Source organism: Merops nubicus, unplaced genomic scaffold (assembly GCF_000691845.1).
Source record: "Merops nubicus isolate BGI_N331 unplaced genomic scaffold, ASM69184v1 scaffold11248, whole genome shotgun sequence".
Lineage (NCBI taxonomy): Eukaryota > Metazoa > Chordata > Aves > Coraciiformes > Meropidae > Merops > Merops nubicus.
In genome coordinates this window covers 10,251-30,188 of record NW_008626082.1, presented here as the reverse complement: position 1 = coordinate 30,188, position 19,938 = coordinate 10,251, and the positions used below count along the sequence as shown (strand labels likewise).

At 42.5% G+C, this 19,938-nt stretch overlaps 1 protein-coding gene across 1 annotated transcript in view; it reads right to left on the bottom strand.

Moving 5' to 3' along the window:
• Positions 1 to 10,171: 10,171 nt before the first annotated feature.
• The window catches only part of LOC103778273 (chromosome unknown open reading frame, human C1orf198), a 12,328-nt gene continuing 2,561 nt past the window's right edge, over positions 10,172 to 19,938 (bottom strand). Inside the window, exons 2-3 of the mRNA XM_008945851.1 lie at positions 12,444 to 12,995; positions 10,172 to 10,511 (exon numbers count right to left, since the gene is read on the bottom strand). Coding sequence (XP_008944099.1) covers positions 10,455 to 10,511; positions 12,444 to 12,989 — 603 coding nt within the window. The 5' untranslated portion in view covers positions 12,990 to 12,995 and the 3' untranslated portion in view covers positions 10,172 to 10,454. The remainder of the gene's footprint in view (positions 10,512 to 12,443; positions 12,996 to 19,938) is intronic.

The window sequence follows — 19,938 nt, the reverse complement described above, 5'->3', positions numbered from 1 at the left end:
TCCTGTTACTGCCCTTGCTGATTGCTGGGAAGTCCTCCTCCAGAAAGAGCCACCACATATGCACAGCCAGGATGTGTCCCCCACTGATCCTGTTCCCACTATGTGTGAGTGACCTGAAACACCCGTGGGCTACAGAAAGCTCCTTTTCAGGCATGTTTGACAACAGAGAAGGCCTTTTCTGTTTGTTAGTGTATTTTGAATTTAAATCCCTCCATAAACTGTGCTGAAAATTACTCGCTACAACAAACACTTGCTTTTATTGCATACTGGTAGGTGCCACCTCTGCAGGACACCTCAGTGTGGGAAATGCTTTTGGGTTGCTGGTGGTCAACTGGCTGGCCGTGATTTGTACTGTGGCAGTATCCCTGTGCAAGCCACAGCATGAAGCCTATTGAAGTGTGGGGATGTTTACTCCATCACTAGCCCATGCCTACCTCTAGTGTCAACAAAGACTTCTTTGCCACCAGCCCAACTGACTCACAAAGGTGTATTTCTTGCAATTCCCACCATGAGGCTGCTTCCAAGTGTCTTGAGCTGATGCTTGTTTGCAGCTTTTCAGGAGGTTAAAATGATGCTTTGAGTTGCATGCTGGCATTCAGTCTGATGTGAGTGATGCCATTTGATACCAGGATCAGAGCCTCTTACCTTCACTGAAAGTCTCGGAACAGGAGTCTTGATGTGCTTCCTGTTATCCAGACAATATCTGAAGGATTTCAGTGCAGAATAACTCTTTGGAATAACTTCAGCATTGGAAATGATGTCCTGTAATAACAAAATCTTCAAGTTCATTCTTTGGGCTACAGCTCATACAGTCAGCTGAGAAAGGGGCATCCTCTTTGGCCCTTCACAGCAAAGAACTGTGGGCTGTGAGTAATTTGGGAAGGGTAATGCTGTTGTCACTAGTCTCGCTGCGGCCAAGATGTGCCATGAGGAGCATGAACACATGATCTTTACCATGGCTATTGGCAATTGCTTTTGCCAGCAAGTTTTCATATTCTATTTCTATTTTCATTTTCTACGTCACATGTGAAAAAATAATTCACAGGCTGTCATGGTCTTTATCTAGCTGGGCCTCGTGAGATGACAAAAAATGTCAACATTACTGTCCTTAGGCTCCCACTCATTCCTGCAGGACAACCTGTAAGGGCATTTTGAGATGAAGCGAGGGATCTGAGGTCATGCCAAGTTTGTAGGCAAAGACTTGAGAAGAGGTATCCTGCAGCAATGCCCTGATCACTGCAGTTTGGCTGTCCACAACTCCTATCTTGGGACACCCTTTGGCACCAGAGCGGGAGGAGGCACTTTAGGGTGTAAGTCCAGCCCTGCTGCCAAAAGGGACAGCAAATGGCTGGGCTGTGTCACTGTCTGATCTGTAAACAACTTGACAGATGGAGCTGGCCCTCAGAGGTTTGCTGAAAGAGGGAGCGGTGGCAGATTTTCAGTGTTTCAATGGCTCTTATCAAGAGTGAGCATTTCTAACCCCTTAAATTAAAAAATATATGCATGTATGTTGCTTGCATCCTGTGGACACTTGTTGTCCATCCTGCAATGACTGGGCACAGGAAGAAACCATGTTACACAAAAATAGACCAGCTGTAGGTAAGGGCTTTTGAACTGACCACATTTTGCAGGTAGCTGGTTACGAGAGCTGAGGCTGTAGAACTCAAAAGCAATTTTAAATGTGACAGAAGTAACTTGAAGCTTATGAATTTTTTATACAGCAGAGCCCTGGACCAATTAAAAATCTTTCAGTGCACCTCTCTAGTAGCAACTTGTTTATGTGCCACGTGCTTTTCCTCTCTCTTTAATTGGGTTATAATTACTCTGTTTGTAATGCTCTGTGTGGTGAACGCACTTGCACATCTTGCCTGCTCTTCTTGGGTTGGGTTTTCCCCTGTCTCAGGAATGCTGCTGCCCTCACTGGGGCTGCCTTGCAGCTGCGCAGCCCTGCACGGGGGGGCTCAGCTCTGTGAGCAGAGCAGGGAATTGAGCAGCATCATCTGTGTGCCAGGAGGATGCTCCAGCTCTTGGGTTCTACCTTGCTTCTGCTGCCTCTGCTTTTTTAACTTAAACTGTGAAGTATGTCGGCCTCATCTTGAGATAGTGGGAAGCTCTGAAATTCTGGAGTTTTCCTCTTTTGTGGGGTAGGAAGCTGGTTTGCTCCCTGGCTTGCTTTGCAGTGCCTGACCCTCATCTCTCCAGAGTGGGTGAGGGTGTGGGGTGGGTATGGTGCTGGCCTGGAGGCTGAGACACTACAGGCAATCACCTCTCCCAGCCCCACTAGAGCCACTGGCAAACGTGGCTCCCTCAGAGCCCATTTGTTTTGGTTGGGTGCTGGTCAGGCCGGGCTGCATGTCCTGGGAGGACCTGGAGAGCCAGAGCTCTGGTCCATGGTGGTCTGTGGGCTGGTGGTGTTACAGAGGCAGGGAGAAGCTGCAGAGGGGACAGGACGGATGGGTGCTGCTGGCCGGGTGTGGCAGCACGGCTGAGCAACCACTCCGGAGTCTCCCTGTGGTGGATGTAACAGGGCATGGGTGAAGTGTGTCCTACAAAAACATTTTTTTTTTTTTTTAATTGGAAGTTTAATATTCTTCCCTAAGAATTTCTACTGCCTGACCAAAAATGGTATCTAAAATTAGCTTCCCCAGATAAAGACATTTTTGTCATATTTGGTACATTCCTATCAGAATACTGAAAGCCAGCTCTTTGGGCTGGGTTACTGAGACAAATCCGTTTGTAACTAAACTGACCTGGCATCGTTAGCCCTGGAGTTAATAGCTTTTTTATCTCTCTACATCCTATGCTTGTTTTTTCCATACTAAGAGAGTGCCAGTGGAAGCATTACAAGGGCTATATAATTAAAATCAGAAGTGCCTCCAAGTGAACTTAACAGTAAATGCTAATGGCATTTCTAGCAAAAGTAGTGCCCTGGGGGACTCATTGCAAATGAACCAAGAAGGACTCAGTGCTGCTGCTTTTATGGATTTTAACTGAATCTGTACAGTTGAAAGAAATCAGGATTTGGATTTTTTAATATCAGTTGAAGTCCTCTGTAACTGCAGTCACTGACTGCTGGGTAAAACCTGTGAGACCAGGTTCAGAAACCACCCCTTATGCTGTTGTTTATCGTCATGTAACTTCCCTCACCAGGACATTACCATCATGACCCAGTTTTTCCACCTACTCTTCTGGCGCTGCATTGGTAAAAGTCATTTGACTTCAGGGAGTGGTGTTGGAGTGAGAAAAGAGCTGGGCTCTGGTGTGAGAAAAGGGCAGAGGGAGGCTGGTGACCTTGCAGTCCCCAATGCCCACCTGTGGGCTCATGCCAGCAAAGGGACCGAGGGCTGTCTCTGTACATCTAAATGCCCTGCACCCTTTAGGGTGGAAAAAAGATGTTTAGAGAGACGAAAATAACATATTTAAAGAATGCCCACAAAAATCTGTCGGTCTCTTAATAGCTGTGCTTTGCAAATACTTCTGTGGCTGATTCTCCAGGCATGCGTGAGAAGCTTGCTCAGGGAGTTTCAAACGTTGCTGTGACTGGTGAAGCCTTCCTGTGACCGGGCCACCGAAGTGCTCTCTGCAGGGGTGGGGGCTTTGGCAGGAAGGCAGAAGTAGGTCATGAGGAATGCACCAGTGGGCTGCAGATGGGCTCTGGTGCCTGGCTTACAGGCTACTGACAGCTGAATGCCTCCAAGGGGAAGCGTCCTGTCCTGGCATGGGACCTTCCACTGAGCTGCTTCTGCAACAACAAACTGCTGGGGAGTGAGCTGGCAGCCTGGGAGGGGAAAGCTTCCTTTAAAAGGGCAAGCCAGTGCTGGAGCAGGCTGGGCTGGAGGAGGGTGAGCACACGCCCATCTTGCTACCTCCTGGTTCCTGCTCCATCTGCCAATACCAAACCCCTGTTAGAGCCCTGGAAAACCCAGATAATCCAAAACAGACTGCTGTCTGCTAGAAGTAACCTAGACCGATGACTGTCTGTGCTAGGAGAGGTCTCAGTCACTGGAGGATGGCTGTAGGCCTGAGGGACCCGGCTCAGTGCTGGGGCAAGTTTTTGCCATGCTAGCAATGAGAAGAACAAACATTGCTTCTGGCAGAGAGGTGCTGGACACATCAGGGATAAGGGACTGCACAGTGCTACAGGGCAGAAGTTGCTTCATCTGAATCGTATGCAAGATTTGTTTGCTCCCAGCCAGCACTGGCTTTAAACCAGCTAGCAGAAAGACCATACAGGAGGGTACATAGCTCTTTGCTAAGCTTGTTCTTAGTCATCTGTGCTCCTGCAATGTTACTGATGAGATCTTAGTGATGAGGAGATTCCCTGGGGCTGTTGCAGGATTTCCACACAATTGGTTGAGTTGATACCATAATTAATATGTTGACCTAAAGCTTGGATCAAGGCTGGTGGTAGAGATATGGTACAACTTGACCAAAGATTGGGTACATTGGGATTTTCCTCCCCGCTTCCTCAACTCCCTTTAGTGGTTTCTGGAGGAAACACAGCCAAGATCTGCATGAAATTTAATATGGCAGGTGTGCCTCAATGCAAGCAAGTAATTGATACCTAGCTATGTTATTAAAACATCTTGCAGCTTTACATCTTGCTGAGATGACACTGCATGACTTCAGTGACAGCAAGACCATTGTCCTGGTGAGGTGAGAGCCACAGAGAACAAACAAGAGGCCAAGGAATAAGCAGTACTCCTGTGTTGGCAGGGCAGTGGGCCAAGAAACTCTCATCTATTGGTACTTTTGCTGTGACTTTGACCAGACTCGGTTTCTGGAGCCAGCTCAGGGCATCTCAGATGGCAGATCATGGGATTTGCTGAAGGGCTTAGAGGCAGCACTGCAGCCCCGGGCAGCAGCTCAGTCCCTCCAGCAGCTGCCAGTCACTGCCTGCACTGCTACCAGCCTGGTGGGAGCTCCTAGGTGCCTGCCCTGAATCGCCAGCAGCAGATTGGTTTCTCCAGGATGAAGAAGTTAAAAAAAAGCTGTCATTATTGGCCACAAGCATTTGCAGTATTTGTTCTGGGGGAACAGAGCTGCAGCCAAACAGAGGTGGAAGCCCAAGGGCCCGGAACAACACACGGGCCAGAAAAGCCCTTCTTAAGCATAAGCTTATAGGCACACAGCAGAAGTTTCCGTCTTGGCAGATTTAAGCTCTGAAAAATGTGGCAAGGATGTTCAGTCAGCCCTTTAATAACAAGCAGCTGTAATAAAGTCCAGGCTTCCTGCAAGTCAAATGAAATTTTGCCACCAAGCAAAGTGAGGCCAGTGCTTCAGCTCACGTAGCTGGGAAATGTCGGGGTGGAGAGGACCCATGAAGTGAATTTTCCCCTTGCATTTGGACATTGTTCTCTCTTCCATCACCTTTGTTTCCTCTCCCACCTCAACTGTTATGCTGGCACACATGCCACCTCATCTTTTCATAGCAGCTGGCATTTTACAGCAACAAAAACAGTACTTGGAAAATACATTTTATCTAGCCACAAGTGGGAAATTTTCAAAAGTTGCCCTCACTCTGGTTATTTGGTTTCAGAGCACAAGCCCAGGAAGCAAATGGCTGGTTGAATTTCAGGGTCTCTGGCACTCGTGCTGCTTTTGGTCAGGAAGAAGCTAAGGCTGAGGTCAGACTTCTGTGAAAACCTCTGTCTGGTTACTGAAATTACTGAAGCATACAAAACCCACGGAAGACTCTTTCTGTTCCTACCCATTTTTTTTTTCCCCTCATTCATTTTGGAGACAAGCATTAACCGCAGTAAGCTATTTCCAGAGCAGCTATGTGGTTTTTTTTGACTTTTTTGGCATCCCAGTAAAATCCTGACCCACCAGGGGCATTTAGTCCTGTATCTTGATTCTGTACGAGGTTCAAGTTTCACAGTCATTATGCAGCAGAGCTGATAAATGCTGTGATTTGGAGGTTGCCTAATGGAATCTTTTGCCCCAGAAGACATTCAGAGTTTAAAAGCCACAGTGATGCTTACAGAAAAATGGTGCGCTTCAAAAGTACCGTGTTGGGATGAAGGTGAGGAGAGACGTGGCTGCCAGGCTTCAGCCAAGCTGGGCTCAGGTGTAATGGGTGGTTGACTACCCTGGCAGGTGCCCTAAAAGAAGGTACGTTTACTGTGCGGAACACGTAAACTCGTCCTGCAAGAAGGTCAGGCTGTGGCCTGTCCCTTAGCATCTTCACCTTGAACAGCAGGGAGGAGAACAGGAAGGAGCAATGCCCCTGGGAAGAGGATCTTAGGGGACAGAGGGTCTGTTGAAGAAGAGGGGTGAGTTAATTGTGAGATTTCCGTCTCTGTTCCATTAGGATGAAATACACCTGGTCTCAGAGCAGCATCCTTTGTGAGAGTTCAGTACTATTGGGGAACTGCTGAATTAGGGACAGAAATAAATCTTGTAAAGATCTCCCACCTTACATTCATTGGGTGCAGAGGGTGGTGTCAAAACTCTCCAGATGGTGGGAGGTCAAATGAAGATGTAGATCCTCATGAACTATTTGGTTATATCATGTGTTGAGGTGTAACACTCACTTATGAAAAAGTGACAACAGAGATTTTCAGTAGAAATGTAGGAAGTAACTGGCTTGTCGAGTGTGCCTGACTTACCTGCTCTGTAAAGGCTTTCCCTGGCATTAACTCATTAGTTCACAAATGCAGGACAGCCAAATGACTGGTTTGTCCTCACAGTAACAAGAACGTACTGACTCAAGTGGCTCACGGGCAAACTTGGACAGCAAAGCCCAGAGGCCTGTCTATGAATAATGCCTACAACGAAGGGTTTCTATCTCGGGGGCATGTCCTGCGAGCTCTTTTGGGAGATGCCGTTGCTGAGCATTTGACAGGACTCTGCCTGCTGGGTGCTGCTCCAGCACCCACATCCAGGACCTCGGAGACAGCCCTGTGCTGCCTGAAGCTCAGCAGCGATGGCTGAAGTGGCTGGAGAATCGCTGGCTAGCCTTCGTCAGGCAGCCACCGCGTGGTTCTCTCTCTGCCTTGCCAAGCCTTCACCCCGCCATGAGGCCTGCCGCGCCCACGTGCTGAGGCAGCGCCCAGGTGCTGTGGATTTGCCTTTATTGGAGGACCTCTGAAAGTTAATACAGAGCTTAAACAAGATTGAAGCAAACTATGTTTAGGCCAGATCCTAAATGTAGTTGGAATACCACCCCTTAACTGGCTGTCTAGTCTCTCCAAACCAAATTCTTCTTCAAATGCCTTTTTAGTTGTCGGTAGAAATTCAGCTGAAGTATAAGCCAAACTGAATTGTTTTCAAAATACATTTCTGAAAAAAGTGGATGTGGGCATGAAGAAAAACTACCCTTGTAGCTGCACATTTGACTCTCTTACACTTTGAGAACTTGTTGTCCAGAGGCAGAAAGTGAGACTACCCAGTGGCCTCTGCCAGCATCTTCCTTTGTGACATGCTTTTCATAGCTGTATGGAACCATCAGTTGACAAGAAAACTGCCTGAAAGTCTGTCATTGACAATATTGGTCATTTGCACTAAGCACAGTGAGCCTGCTGAGGGGAAACAGCCAATAAGTCCCTATTTTGCTTTGCTTGCAAGTGTGGCTTTTGTTTTACCTATTAAACTGTCTTTGTTTCAACCCAGGAGTTTTCTCACTCTTACCTGTCGATTCTCTCCCCCATCCTGCTTGGGGTAAAGGAGCAGGGTGACAGCTCTGGATTACCTGAAGATACGACACAGAGGTGAGATGGGTGATGTGTTTGGTTTAAGTTTACGACAATGAAACACAAATAGAATTTAGTCTTTACAAAAAGTTCCAAATCTCACCCTGTCCCCAGCTGTCAGATAAAATAATAAAGCAAAGGTACCTCCCCTTTTTAAGCCTCACTTAAAAGCTTGAAAAACAGCTGCAGTGTTTATTTTTTTCCCAACCCTTGATCTGAAAAATTGAGTTTCTGAATTCCAGGCCAGATCATTCTTGGCTGCCCTGAAGATGCCCCAAACAACTCCAGTGGCACAGAGGAAAGCACAAAGCAACACAAAAGCATCAAACGTTCTATTTAAAGTGACTTTATTAAAACATTGTTAATATAAAATGTGACCAAGTACAATTTTTTTGGTAAGAATGTTTAATAAAAACATATTAAAGAAAGGAGGAGCATCAACTCTTGTCAAAGCACAGGAAAAACCTACCAGGATAAGTAAAAAGTTCTGCAGCATGTTCTACCAGCTGGTCCCAATGTGTATTAGGGTCAAGTTAGCCAATGGAAGAGACAGGAAGCCCACGTTCTTCCCTAAGAAGCTTTAAGGTTCTTAGCTGAGACTTAAAATAACCCTCCTCAATAGCAGGAAACTTTGCTTTCAGCTCTCCCTATATCAAAGTAAGATTAGACTGCACACCTTCATGGTGGATTTATAACTTCTCAGCAGCTGAATGTACAAAAGATTAGATTCACTTGTAACTGTAAAGCCCAGGGTTAACATTTTTCAGCTTTAAAAAGCAGGTGCGAGTCAATGCTAATTCTGCACCTAAAGAATCTGTGCTAAAGTTGTTCTAAGCTGCACTACTGCTCGGGGCTTGTAGCAAATGCTAAGAAAGGTCATTTGGGGTGCACTGAACGCTCATGCTCCCTAAAAAAAAAAAAAAAAAAAAATCAGTAAAGTCCAGGCTGGTGGAAACAAGTACGTTCTGAACTGCTGAATGCAGAGACAGTACCCACAAATTACAGGAGTTCGTACACCTCAGGAAGCATGGAATGAAGCTCTTGGTAGTCTATAAGTAAGGCTACGCAGCGATTTTTGCTCTGTGGCAATCTTCCCCTTTAGCTAAGAAACCTTTTAAGAAAACACTAGAAAAACTAGAGGTTTTGGGCTTGGTGGTTCTGTTGGGGGGAAGGTGGCATATGGGTGGTGATGTTGGTGGCTTATGGCATTGTCCCTGATCAAAAAGTAAGTTTTGCTATTCTATCATCCTCCTCTGCTTGTTTAGAGCAAGCAGCACACCAATTAGAGACAAGGATTCTTCTAGGACATCACAAACTCTTCCTGTAACAGGCAGAAGAAAATCCTGCAGCATCCAGCTCTGCACTTTTAACTGTCCCTGGCATTGAACCAAACATCAAGTGTTAATCCGTGAGAAGCCTAGCACAATTATGGTCTAGGAGATGGTGACCCTCCTATAGCCTTGGCTAGGGCCCAACAGACCCATTAGAGCCCTATGTTTTGCCTTCTACCCCAAACAAATGGTGTGGGACTATTGCTGAGGTAAAGGGAAAGGTCAAACCTTTGGCATTGGAGCAGACCAGTCGCTGGCTGTGCGTAGGGGGAATTAAGGCTTCAAGGTGAGGTAAACACAGTGAGAGTCAGTGTGTAAATCATGCTGCATTTCAGAGACGACAGATTCAAATGACAGCTAGTCTTCTGCTCTACATTTTAAACACCAAACAAAGACCATTTGAAAGCAGAACTGGAGGCAAGTCTGAGGGCCACCTTGAGATGCTTCTCTGCACCTCGGGAGCAAATGTAACCCAGATGTTGAATGCTGAAGAGAATGTACCCACGAGGAGGAAAAAGCACCAAAGTTGATGAGTCCTTGAGACAATGCACTGCTTACAAAGAAGCCTTATACTGCTATGACCTCCCATAAACATAGTGGTTTCCCTGACACAAAGGCAATCTACACACCAGCAATTCCTGGTGCTGTGCTTCCAGCACTACTATTATGAAGAGCTATGCTCTAGTAAGGAGGCAGTGAAGTCATTAGGTTTGTATTCCCTGAAGACAGTTTCTCCCATTCATTAGGTGCTGTCCCATTCTCTTCCACCCACCACCAAGTTTTTCACCCAAAGACCAGAAACACCCGTCATTTCCCCAGGTCACTTTTCTAACACTCTCATGTTCTTTTAGCAGATTTGTAGGGGACAAACACAGTGCTTCTTTGGATCCATCATTTTGGCAATGCCTTTGCCCTCTTCGAAAGTAAAGTGTTTTCAGCTAAGTGGTACAAAAGATACTTTCAAACTAAATGAAATATAGAAAACAACGCAATTCTTCTGTACGCTCATTCTTCATACAGTCTTTGCCAGTTATCTGAAGTATGGAATTATTTGCTTATTTGGAACCATTGCTTGTGCAACACTTTCTTATAAGCTGTGCACACAACCTGGTCCTGGAGGTTCCATTTCTAGGATGTGGAGACTCTCATTTGTTTGTCTTTAACATGCATATGGTAACTTCTCCTATCCTCTCAATACAGTAGCTACTAAAAATTTTAACAGAAATTAAAAAAAATATCCAAATGAAACCACACTTCTATCACTGTTTAAAAAACAGAAACGCATATGATATTACAAAAGTTTATACAAAGGCAACATTTAAGAGTTTGAAAGTTACTTCTAGAAAAAGACACAAATGCTAGTAAATTAACATACAAGGAGAAAGATACCCCACTCCTTCCCCAAAATTGATTCAATCTAAAGTATCTTTTACCAGTTGTCTAGAAAATCAAAGCCAGTCTTCAAGATAACATTGCTTGTACTAGTCTGCAAGGAAAAAAAAAGAGAAATAATGTGTTTGTTAATTATATTACAAACTCAGTAGATGACTGTCTGTCTACAAAAGAACATTTAAAATGTTGTCTGCCCATGTTCAAGTTCTTCACCTTGTGTTAGGACACTGAAGAACCTACACCAGAAAATGCTAGACATGGAAAAATACTCACAATGACCAAAAAGGCAATTCCAGAGGAAAACAAAAGTCTTGTAGTGGTAGTCTGCAGCCAAAATGTTGTGGTGGTTTTGTTTGTGTTTGTTGGTTTTTTTTTTTCCCCCCATGGAAAAATTAATAAAGATCAATTTTTAGACTAGAGTGGGAATTGCAGAGAATGAAACAAACACAGAATGTAAGCATCACTAATTCAATAATTCAATGTATTGCCTGTTGCAATGACAGACAGTTGTTTTCAGTAAATGACATGGTTTAAACTTTGTTAACCTGTCATTTACTAGGCTGTGAAGAACATGCTCGCTCCTGTAATGCTTTTAGCTGTGACATTTAAGGTAATTTTAGTGTTCAGGAATATTATTCAAGGGACACAGGTGAATCTCTGGATCCTCTTCCTAGGGCATGGCTCTATTCTCCAGAATAGGAAAGATAATCCAGAAAAGAGGAAATGAAAAAAAACCTCTATTGTACTATCTTCTTCGCTACTCCCGTCTGTGTTTTGACATTGTTTCTCCACAGAGAGAAAGATCAGGATTTTCAAAGTATTTCAGTGAGCTAGAAAACATTCACGAAGGAATTGAAACTGTAACAAATCATTACTTTGTAGGAAAACATGATAAAGCCTTTAACTAAAATGACAGGACTACCACAATCACAATTTATAGCATAAGAGCTCAAGAAGCACTATGTCTGAGCTTCAGAAAAAAATACCTAAACAGAGGTCTGCAAATACTAAATTGACTATTGTTCTCTTCCAAGTGCTACCACTTCCTCCTCCTGCAAGTATTCAACTCATCCTGCACCTTTCTGACCTTACATCATCTTGTTTAGAATTTAAACAATTACTTTTGGGAAAGTATGGTAGAGAAAAAGCTATGTGATGTGCTTGAGGTGTACAGTAATGTGTCAGAATGATGCTACAGATTCCAAACAGAACTGCACAGCTCTGTTTGAAGAACCTCTCCTCTCCTACACAGTTTTCAGGCTTTGGATCTCTTCCTTTTCCTTCCCTCACCATTTCATATCCTGTTATTCCTTTTCTTTTCTCACAGATCAGCATCTGTTATTTAAATAACTTCAATTGGCTATTGAGCTCCTCAAGGGTTTTTTGTTGTTGTTGGGATGTTTGGGGGTTTTTATTTAAAAAAAAAAAATTGAGAAGGCTAATTCTGGAAGCTCATTCCATTTCCATTTTGGACTTTAAGAGAAAACACATTTGAAAGCAGCCCAGCTGCCTGGGATAAAGCAATGGGAAGTGGCTGTTGGGCTATTGCTCAAAATAGCTGAGAAATCAGCTCACCATTCACTGCTGTGCTGTGTACACCAAGAAAGTATCCCAGACTCTAGTTTAGCTACTTTTCAGGTTAAAACCTTCTTTTTTTCATTAACTGTTTTGCTGTTTCAAGGAGAAAACCACCCTCTTCCACTTGATATAGCACGCTTTCTACCCTGAACTGTTAGTTAGCTTGCTAGTTAGCCACTAGATGCCACATCAGCATTTCTGGTATTATAATTAAATAATGCCTTTGTCCTATGCATTTTACTACATAAAAAAATACTTGGCTGAAATAAACAATAGTAGTTAACATGTTGGTTACATAGACTTCTTTGAATTTGCAATATAAAAAGCCAGCAAGCTGAGCTATGGCTTAATGCTTTATGGAGTCCCTAATCTTCTAGAACAGCCTTGCCAGATTTTAATGGGCTATCCAGTTTTTAAATCTAAGGACAGTGGATATAGCAGTCCTTACCTGTTCAGGCATTTGTGGATCTGTAAGTATAGTACCATCAGTATCTTCCTTGTTTGTCCTAGAAGATGCCAGGTCCTGTGGTGGGTCAGGAAGAAAGAAGTCATCTAGAGAACTAGCAGGGAGTTGAGTGGGTCGAGGTTTCTCCCATTCGAGAGATACAGAAGGTAGGCTGGGGGCAGCAGACTTCTCTGGTTTTGTTATGCTGGGCTTGTCAGCTTTTGCCACCTCCTTTGGAGCAGACTCTTGTCTGTAAAAAGAGGGAAGGGGTTTCTCTCCTTTCTCCATGGACTTGATCTGGCTGGGAGTCAGGGACTGGAACTCAGACTTGTCTCCTTCAAATTTTGAGCGCTCTGCATTTATCTTCCAGAAAGAGGACTCCTCTTCCTTTCTGGGTGCTATCAACCCATCAGAGCCAGGGGTCTTACTGGCCTGAGAAGATTTAGGGACTTGGATACCAGGTGCTGCTTTAACGGGCTGCCTCTGTTCATTTTGTGACTGGGCACCACCTTGTTCTTGTATGGACAGAGATGCCACGCTGAACTCCATCTGGCTCTGTTAAAAAAAAAACAACCAAACAACAGTATTTCAAAGCCCTTCACAAAGACACAGTTTTGGACTTCTGATCTATCTTCTGATATATTTTCTTATTTTCTGATAGAAAATACCTTTTCCCGCAGCTAGGCAAGTCCCAGACAGATAACCACAGCAAACCTAACTTACTTTCTGCATAAATGTCTATCTTCATAACTACATACAAATAATGATTTTTAAAAGTCTGAACTGCAAGCAAATGTAAAGTTCCTAGACCTACTGCAGAGGAGTCAAAGAAACCAACTGGATGCAAGTTACTCGGCGCCTTCCAAGATAGCTGTGCAAAGTGTGCACAGCACCAAAGCATTAGAATAGCAGCACCACAACACTGGAGCAGTTGTGAATGCATTTTGAGAGCCACAGATGTTTTACATGAAAATATAAAGCAAAAAAGCTTTACAGTGTAGTTTAAAAGGCAATCTTCCATTATAGTCTATGAAATAGTTGGCAACACGTTACAACTCCATAAGGATTAAATGTCCTGAGTATGTGTAGATAAGTGTTTTTTACAATTCTAATACCCCTCTGAAGGAAGAGGAACAATTTCACCAGCAAGACCAGTTCTCCACTTATTCCAATCTTGGTTTGTTTTTACTTGCAGTACAGATAGATGTACTTATTTCTGAGAGGCAACACTAGGTCAAGGACACAAGTGACCACAGTTAAAGCATGATACAGATCTTGCAAAAGCCACTCAAAGGTGAACAGTACTTCAAAATGTTCGTTTTACTTACCACCACTTTAGTAATCTTGATTGTCAACTAGCTGGACACACTTTAGGCTAATAAAAGTTAAGCCTTATTTCACTCTGAGGAACACAGAAGCATTACTGTATTTAGGAGCACAGCACCATCAAAAGTGCTAGAAAATAATAACCTCATGTCTAGACTTTTGTTTGTAAAATGGAACAAAATGCAAAAGAAAAAAATTAAACTGCATTACACTGTTGTCATTATGGGCCTGTTTAGTTTTGAAAAAATTCAAAGGAGATTTCAAATTCTATTTTTGCAACAAGTTCATAACAGATGCTTTTGAAGTTCATTACTTGTTTGTGATGTTTTCCTCATTCAACTCCCCTACCTGGCCTTTCCTGAATAAAACCACAGTAGCATCTATGTGCCTGAGTCTAAAACAAGTCCTAGCTGCACATCACTTTCACTAAAAGTGTTTGATCTCCAGTCCTATGTTATTGAGCATGTTAAGTTCAAAGCCACTCTAGAGCTAAAAGGTCTCACACGCCTAGTATTTAATATTCAGAAACTTCTCATCAAAGCACAAATGTTCACAGCAACTGATCATTTAGAAAATAACCTTTTTAAATAGTCAGCAGCCGATCACATAATTTGATTCATGGACTAACAGCTGACCTTTCTAAAGGAGGTATTTCTCCAAGGTTATAGGCAAGGAAGCACCAAGTTTTGTGTTTTCATTAAGAATATACTGTGTTATCAAAAGAAGCAGAACACAAGCTGTTAAGTAATTACAGCTCAGCTAGAACAAGGTGAGTGCAGGTATACATGCAGCTCTTGCCGAATAGCTTAACACCCCTCCCTGCCTGCAAAATACTAGGAGGAAAAACCTTCGTGCTCTGATTTTCTTTAATTTTTTTTTTTTTAAACAGAAGTCATGACCAAGTTAAGAGCAGTAGATTTTTTCCTTGGATAAATTCTGCATAAACAAACTACAGACGTAAGGGTATTGAGATTATTTAAAGTGACTGCCATTCCCTATATTAAAATATAGGGATTTATTTCCCTAAGCTTCTTTGGCAATGCTACCAAATAGAGATTTACCACCCTGAAGTTAAGATGCTTTAAGACTTCAGAACTGATAACACCCCAGCTTAAAAAAAACCACAACACAATATAAAATAGACTGGCACTTTTCCAGTATCCAAGGAGGGGGAGGGGAGGGGGTGGAGAGAAGAAGTGAAAAAATTTCCTTCTTGGAAGAATTAAGTCCTCGTCACATAGGAATTAAAACAGTGCTCCTTTCTATGCTTCAACAGTCTTCCTTCTTCTGAGAAGTCTGTCCCAGGGCTCACACTAGAGATGACAGTGGCTGAAGGCCACCACAGCAGCAGTCAGTTTCAGTAAAATGATTCCTTCACCCCCCAGCCCAAGAGAGAGGGAAGGTCAGTGCCCAGAAGGCAGAGGGGCCATCAGAGCCCCAGATCCATCAGAATAGTGTTGGAAACAAAATCTGGGAAAAAAAATGATGGAAGGGAAGCAGGGGTTGGTTAGAACAGGAATTAGAAAAAGGAAAACCAACAAGATGGCTTCACCTTTCAGTGGCAGCAAGATAGATAAGCAAAGCCAGGACCCCTAAGAAGTTCTTACTTTATAGAGCAAAAGCCACTGCCTGTGGTCATGTTTTATGTTCTTTCATACAGGTCCAGATATCAAGTCAGAGGTCTAGTTTGGAAGCAGCAGACCACTCCTAGTGCAGAGAAGAGTGTGGCACTGCAGCACTCCAGGCAGTTGTTCCCTTTCCAACCTGCTTGTGAATGCATGTCCTGGAGAGGATGACCTCTTTGCCCTTTTAGAACAAAAGGCTGTGGGCTGTACCTTTCCATTTCAGAAATCAGGACCGCCTGACATTTAAGATTGCATATTTGTGTCACGGTATGCTTTGGAGATCAAACAGTTCATAACATGACGTGGAATAATCTGAATGAAAATACGTCTTCAGGAGTTTGCTTTCTGCCCCAAGGAAGGCGAAGAAGACAAGACTATGCCGACAGGTTCTGAAAGCTCTGTGCCTCAGCATGATGTAAATACAGCCCCGAAAGGTCCAATGGATCATTCTGCCTCTAGCATTTAGCTTGGGAAGCCAAGAAATTCTGTGGAACAGTCACAAGTTATTCTATTTCCCTTAAAATACATAATGCTTCTGTCTGACTTTCAAGGTTACTGAAGACATCTGAGCCCTTAAGAAATGTAGCTGATGAAAGAGTATTATTAATACGGAGTCCCTTTCAAGTAAAAAACTTGGCAATAAAATACTATAAACAACCTCCCCCTCAAAAAAACCTCCAACAGAGCAGCAGTGTAAGTAGGGAGATTATTTCACATACAGATGGAGAAGACCCATGTGTGAAACACCCCATTCTGACAAGTCATGAGTAGTAATGCATGTTCTGGTGAGTCACTAAACACTAGAAATGTGAATTTAATTAGTGTTCTGCTCTCAGTTTCTTACATCAGATTGCAAATTGGCAATTCATTGGGAAAGAAATGACATTTAAAAGACAGTTACCCCCTCAAGAAAAACCACTTCCTTTTCCTTCAGGTTTGCCAGCCATGAGAATATCTTGATGCACACCTCTCCTGGCCCAAATCAAGCTTACGGTAGCAGCTGGTCCATAAAGGGCCATACCACATGCTCACTGTCCTCAGGCTGGGGCCGAGCTGCAGTTGTGCACCTAAACATTTAGCAGGAGAACTGCACCTGTCATGCTGTACCAGCTGCTGCCTTGGGGAAGCAAACACTGAGCACTGCGGTAAGGTTTGATGGTCAAAAGTGAATTGTCACTTAGGCACAGCCTGTGATTCTAGAGATAAAGTCCCAGCTGCTTTCATAGATTTTGTAGGACTCTGAATGAGCTGAAGTTTATGTATTTTAAATCCAAATCTAGGGAATGAAACACAAATACTTTATTTTTCCTACCATTTGTCCATCTTGTATTTCTGTTCCACCCAGAAAGTCTTGAGAGTTTACAAACAGGCAAGGACAGTCCCAACTACAATTTCTAGACCTTATCAGAATTCAAATAAAAGCTATTAACAGAAGTACTATTTTTAAGCTAATGTGCTGAGAATTACTTGCTTTTGCAATAAGAGAGACAGCACATGTGAAAGCACACACAAAGTAGTATTTTGAAGCAGAGCAAGCCTAGAAGTCTGTATTCTTTTCAGTCTTGTCCCTCTGATCCTAAACCAGTGCAAGGGTTGAAGTAAAGGATGCCTAGTCTTGGATCATCTTTCTGTCTGAGAAGTAAGTAATATTAAATTGCAGGTTTTAGGAAGTTGGATGTTCACCTCTCCTTATAAAGACCATTTTAAGGTATTTAGGAATTGTATTTACTGGATTAAAAAACTTACACCTAACCTCAGTCTCAAGGCAAAGACAATCCACTAAATAGTAACATTGGCTGTACAGACTCACGGGAAACAATGTATTATAAAAGAGAGGCACCACACACTAAGAACCCAATGATCTAATCATACTGTATAAAAATCAAGTCTCAGTTCATAAGTCTACTTTAAAAACAAATGACCACATAGAACCCAGTGACTTTTTTTTTTTCAAGCATCTTACTCACTCATCAGGAATGTGTAGTATTTTACTAAACAGTCAAGCAAACACAGCCAAAACAAATTGTTTTGCTTGGCAGTCTGGAAAATCCAAATTGTTGAGACAAAGACTGCAGAAACCCTGTCATAAACAACTTGTTTTAAGTACAGCCTGATATATGCAGAGGTAAGAAAGCCAAGTTTAACATTATTTAGAAGATGATTTTGCTTTGCTGAATGGACAAAACCAAAATAAATATGGGACCCAAAGTAGCTGCAGTTTATGCTTTGTTTCCTGTGCACTCTCTGGGTGTTTTCACGATCTTTTCAGAGTCAGAAAGAAATCCTTAGGTCAGCAGAGACCAATTGCAGGGGCAAAATCAGAGCAGAGCACTCAAAACCAAGGTAAGTAATTTTAGTCCACAGAGAAAGACAATACTGGAGACACATCACATACAGTTTTGGAGGAAATGTCATGAACTACTCTTTGGTGATATGAACAGTATTCTACTCTGACACCAGTTACTGGTCAGCCTGAGCAAAGTCATACTGACAGAATCTGGTATGTGCACATTCTGCACTCAAAAACAGCTGTCTAAAGCTTGATGCAGGTAACTGAATCCTTAGCCAAGAACATCTGGCCAAGTAGATTTAAATATATGTTGAACACAGCAATTATGACCACAAGTTGGTTTTTTTTTCCCTTCAAGAACTAATAGTCAACAGTAGTGTTACAGCACTGAGTTTTAAACATCTGTAAGTAGATCAAAAACAGAAAGGAAAACCCAAAACTTCAGGCATTGTTCCTCTTTCCTTCCAAGGAAGCACTGCCATTTATGCCAGCTAGATTAACAGACAAAAACCAACAAAAAATCAAACCAAAACTAACTAGGACTCATAGAAAGGGTACTGGAGAATGTCTTTTTGTTTTAGTTAAAGGCAACAGGTAGCAAACCACATTTTTAGAAGTGCAATGTAATTTTTTTCTTTCTAAGTCATCACTGGGATCAGATCACTTCTGTAGTGATATAATTAGGGAAATTAGACAGGGAGGCAGCAAACAGATTACTGAAGTGATTGAAGCTTGACACTTTCTCTCTCTCTTCCCCCCCGCCCCCCATTTTGAAGGCTTCTACTTTCAACAAATATCTGAAGTTCCGTTGAAAGCAGATAGGAGCTGAAGGAGGAAAAAGCCAGGAGTTAAAAAAGTACAAAAAGGACTCTCTAAAGCTACCTTTGCAACTATTCTACCTGTATCAAGACCAATAAATTTTCAGATGTGCATGTGTCAATCTTCAGCATTTGGAAGAAAACCTATTTTAATTAATAGCATGAAATAGATTCCAACTTATTCCCATGCTGCTCTCTGTGCATTCAATATGTTAGTTGAGGTGGCAGATTGAAATTATATTTTCTGCCCATTACTAAACTGATTTAAAAAAAACCAAACCAAACCAAACCGCACCAAATCCAAAAAGTTCTGAGTTCAGGAAAAGTTGCAGAGAAATATTATTTCCAAAACCAGGCATGATTCTTGTTTTCCATTTATATCTCGGGGTCCGTGTTGAATTTCACTGAATTTTTACTTCAAACAAACCAAGAAACCTCAAAGGCTAAACTCAGCCAAAATGTCAGCTTTCATCTCATTTAAACCTGGAGCCATAAATAGAATGCCCTAAATTCATAAACCTGGCTTTAGCTCCAGTTAAAAATGTAACCCACATTTCAAGATGTGTTATGTCCATGAGGGCTCCACCCATGAACCGAATCACTCCCTGCAATTCAACCTCTAGTTATAAAATGTCAGCTTCTTTGCAGCGCCATGAGAACTCCCTGCGTCCCAAGTAGTTTTCCTTCTGAGAAGTGCTACAGTTTTCTCCTAGAAGTATTAGTATTTGATATGCTGTCTAGCAGCTAACTCAGCAATTTACACTGTTACTATGCTTTGTTTGAGGGTGTAAAAATAAAGAGGTAAGACAACAATTTTAAATACATTTCAAACAGCTGAAAATGGTGGAAATATTAATGCATTTGCCATGGTATGAATGCCTTAAGCTGTATCTCACATTTGCATTTAAAACAAGAACACAGAGTTTACTTTTGACAGAAATTAAGTTATCAAGACCTTCAACAATGTTCTGCCCAAGACGAGAGCAATTTTGCACACAGTCCTTTGGGTAAGGTTGATAGCCATGGAATAAGGGAACCCACTGCACTAGCTACTGTGAGAAAAAAAATTGTCCGTACCTAATCAACTAGAATCACCACTGGCATCACTGTAACAGCTGAAAGAGTCTCCAACCTGTAGAAAACATGCCCTCCCCTTTTCTTACTCTCAGCTCTCCTGAAGTTAGTTACAGACAAATACTGAATTTGTAGCTTTCTTTTTCTTAGTTTCCATGTTAAAAAAAAAAAAAAAAGCCTATTGTTTGCTTGATTTACATCTCTACTTGCTCATTCTCTGCAAAATCAGAAAGTGAACACAAGTTTTCCTTCCTTGGGTAAGCCAGAGCACAGCCATGCATAGCTGCAAAAGAATGAAGCAATTTCATCACGGCAGTAACATGCAAAAACCTCCAAATTAAATCAAAAACTCTGTATTAAAGGGA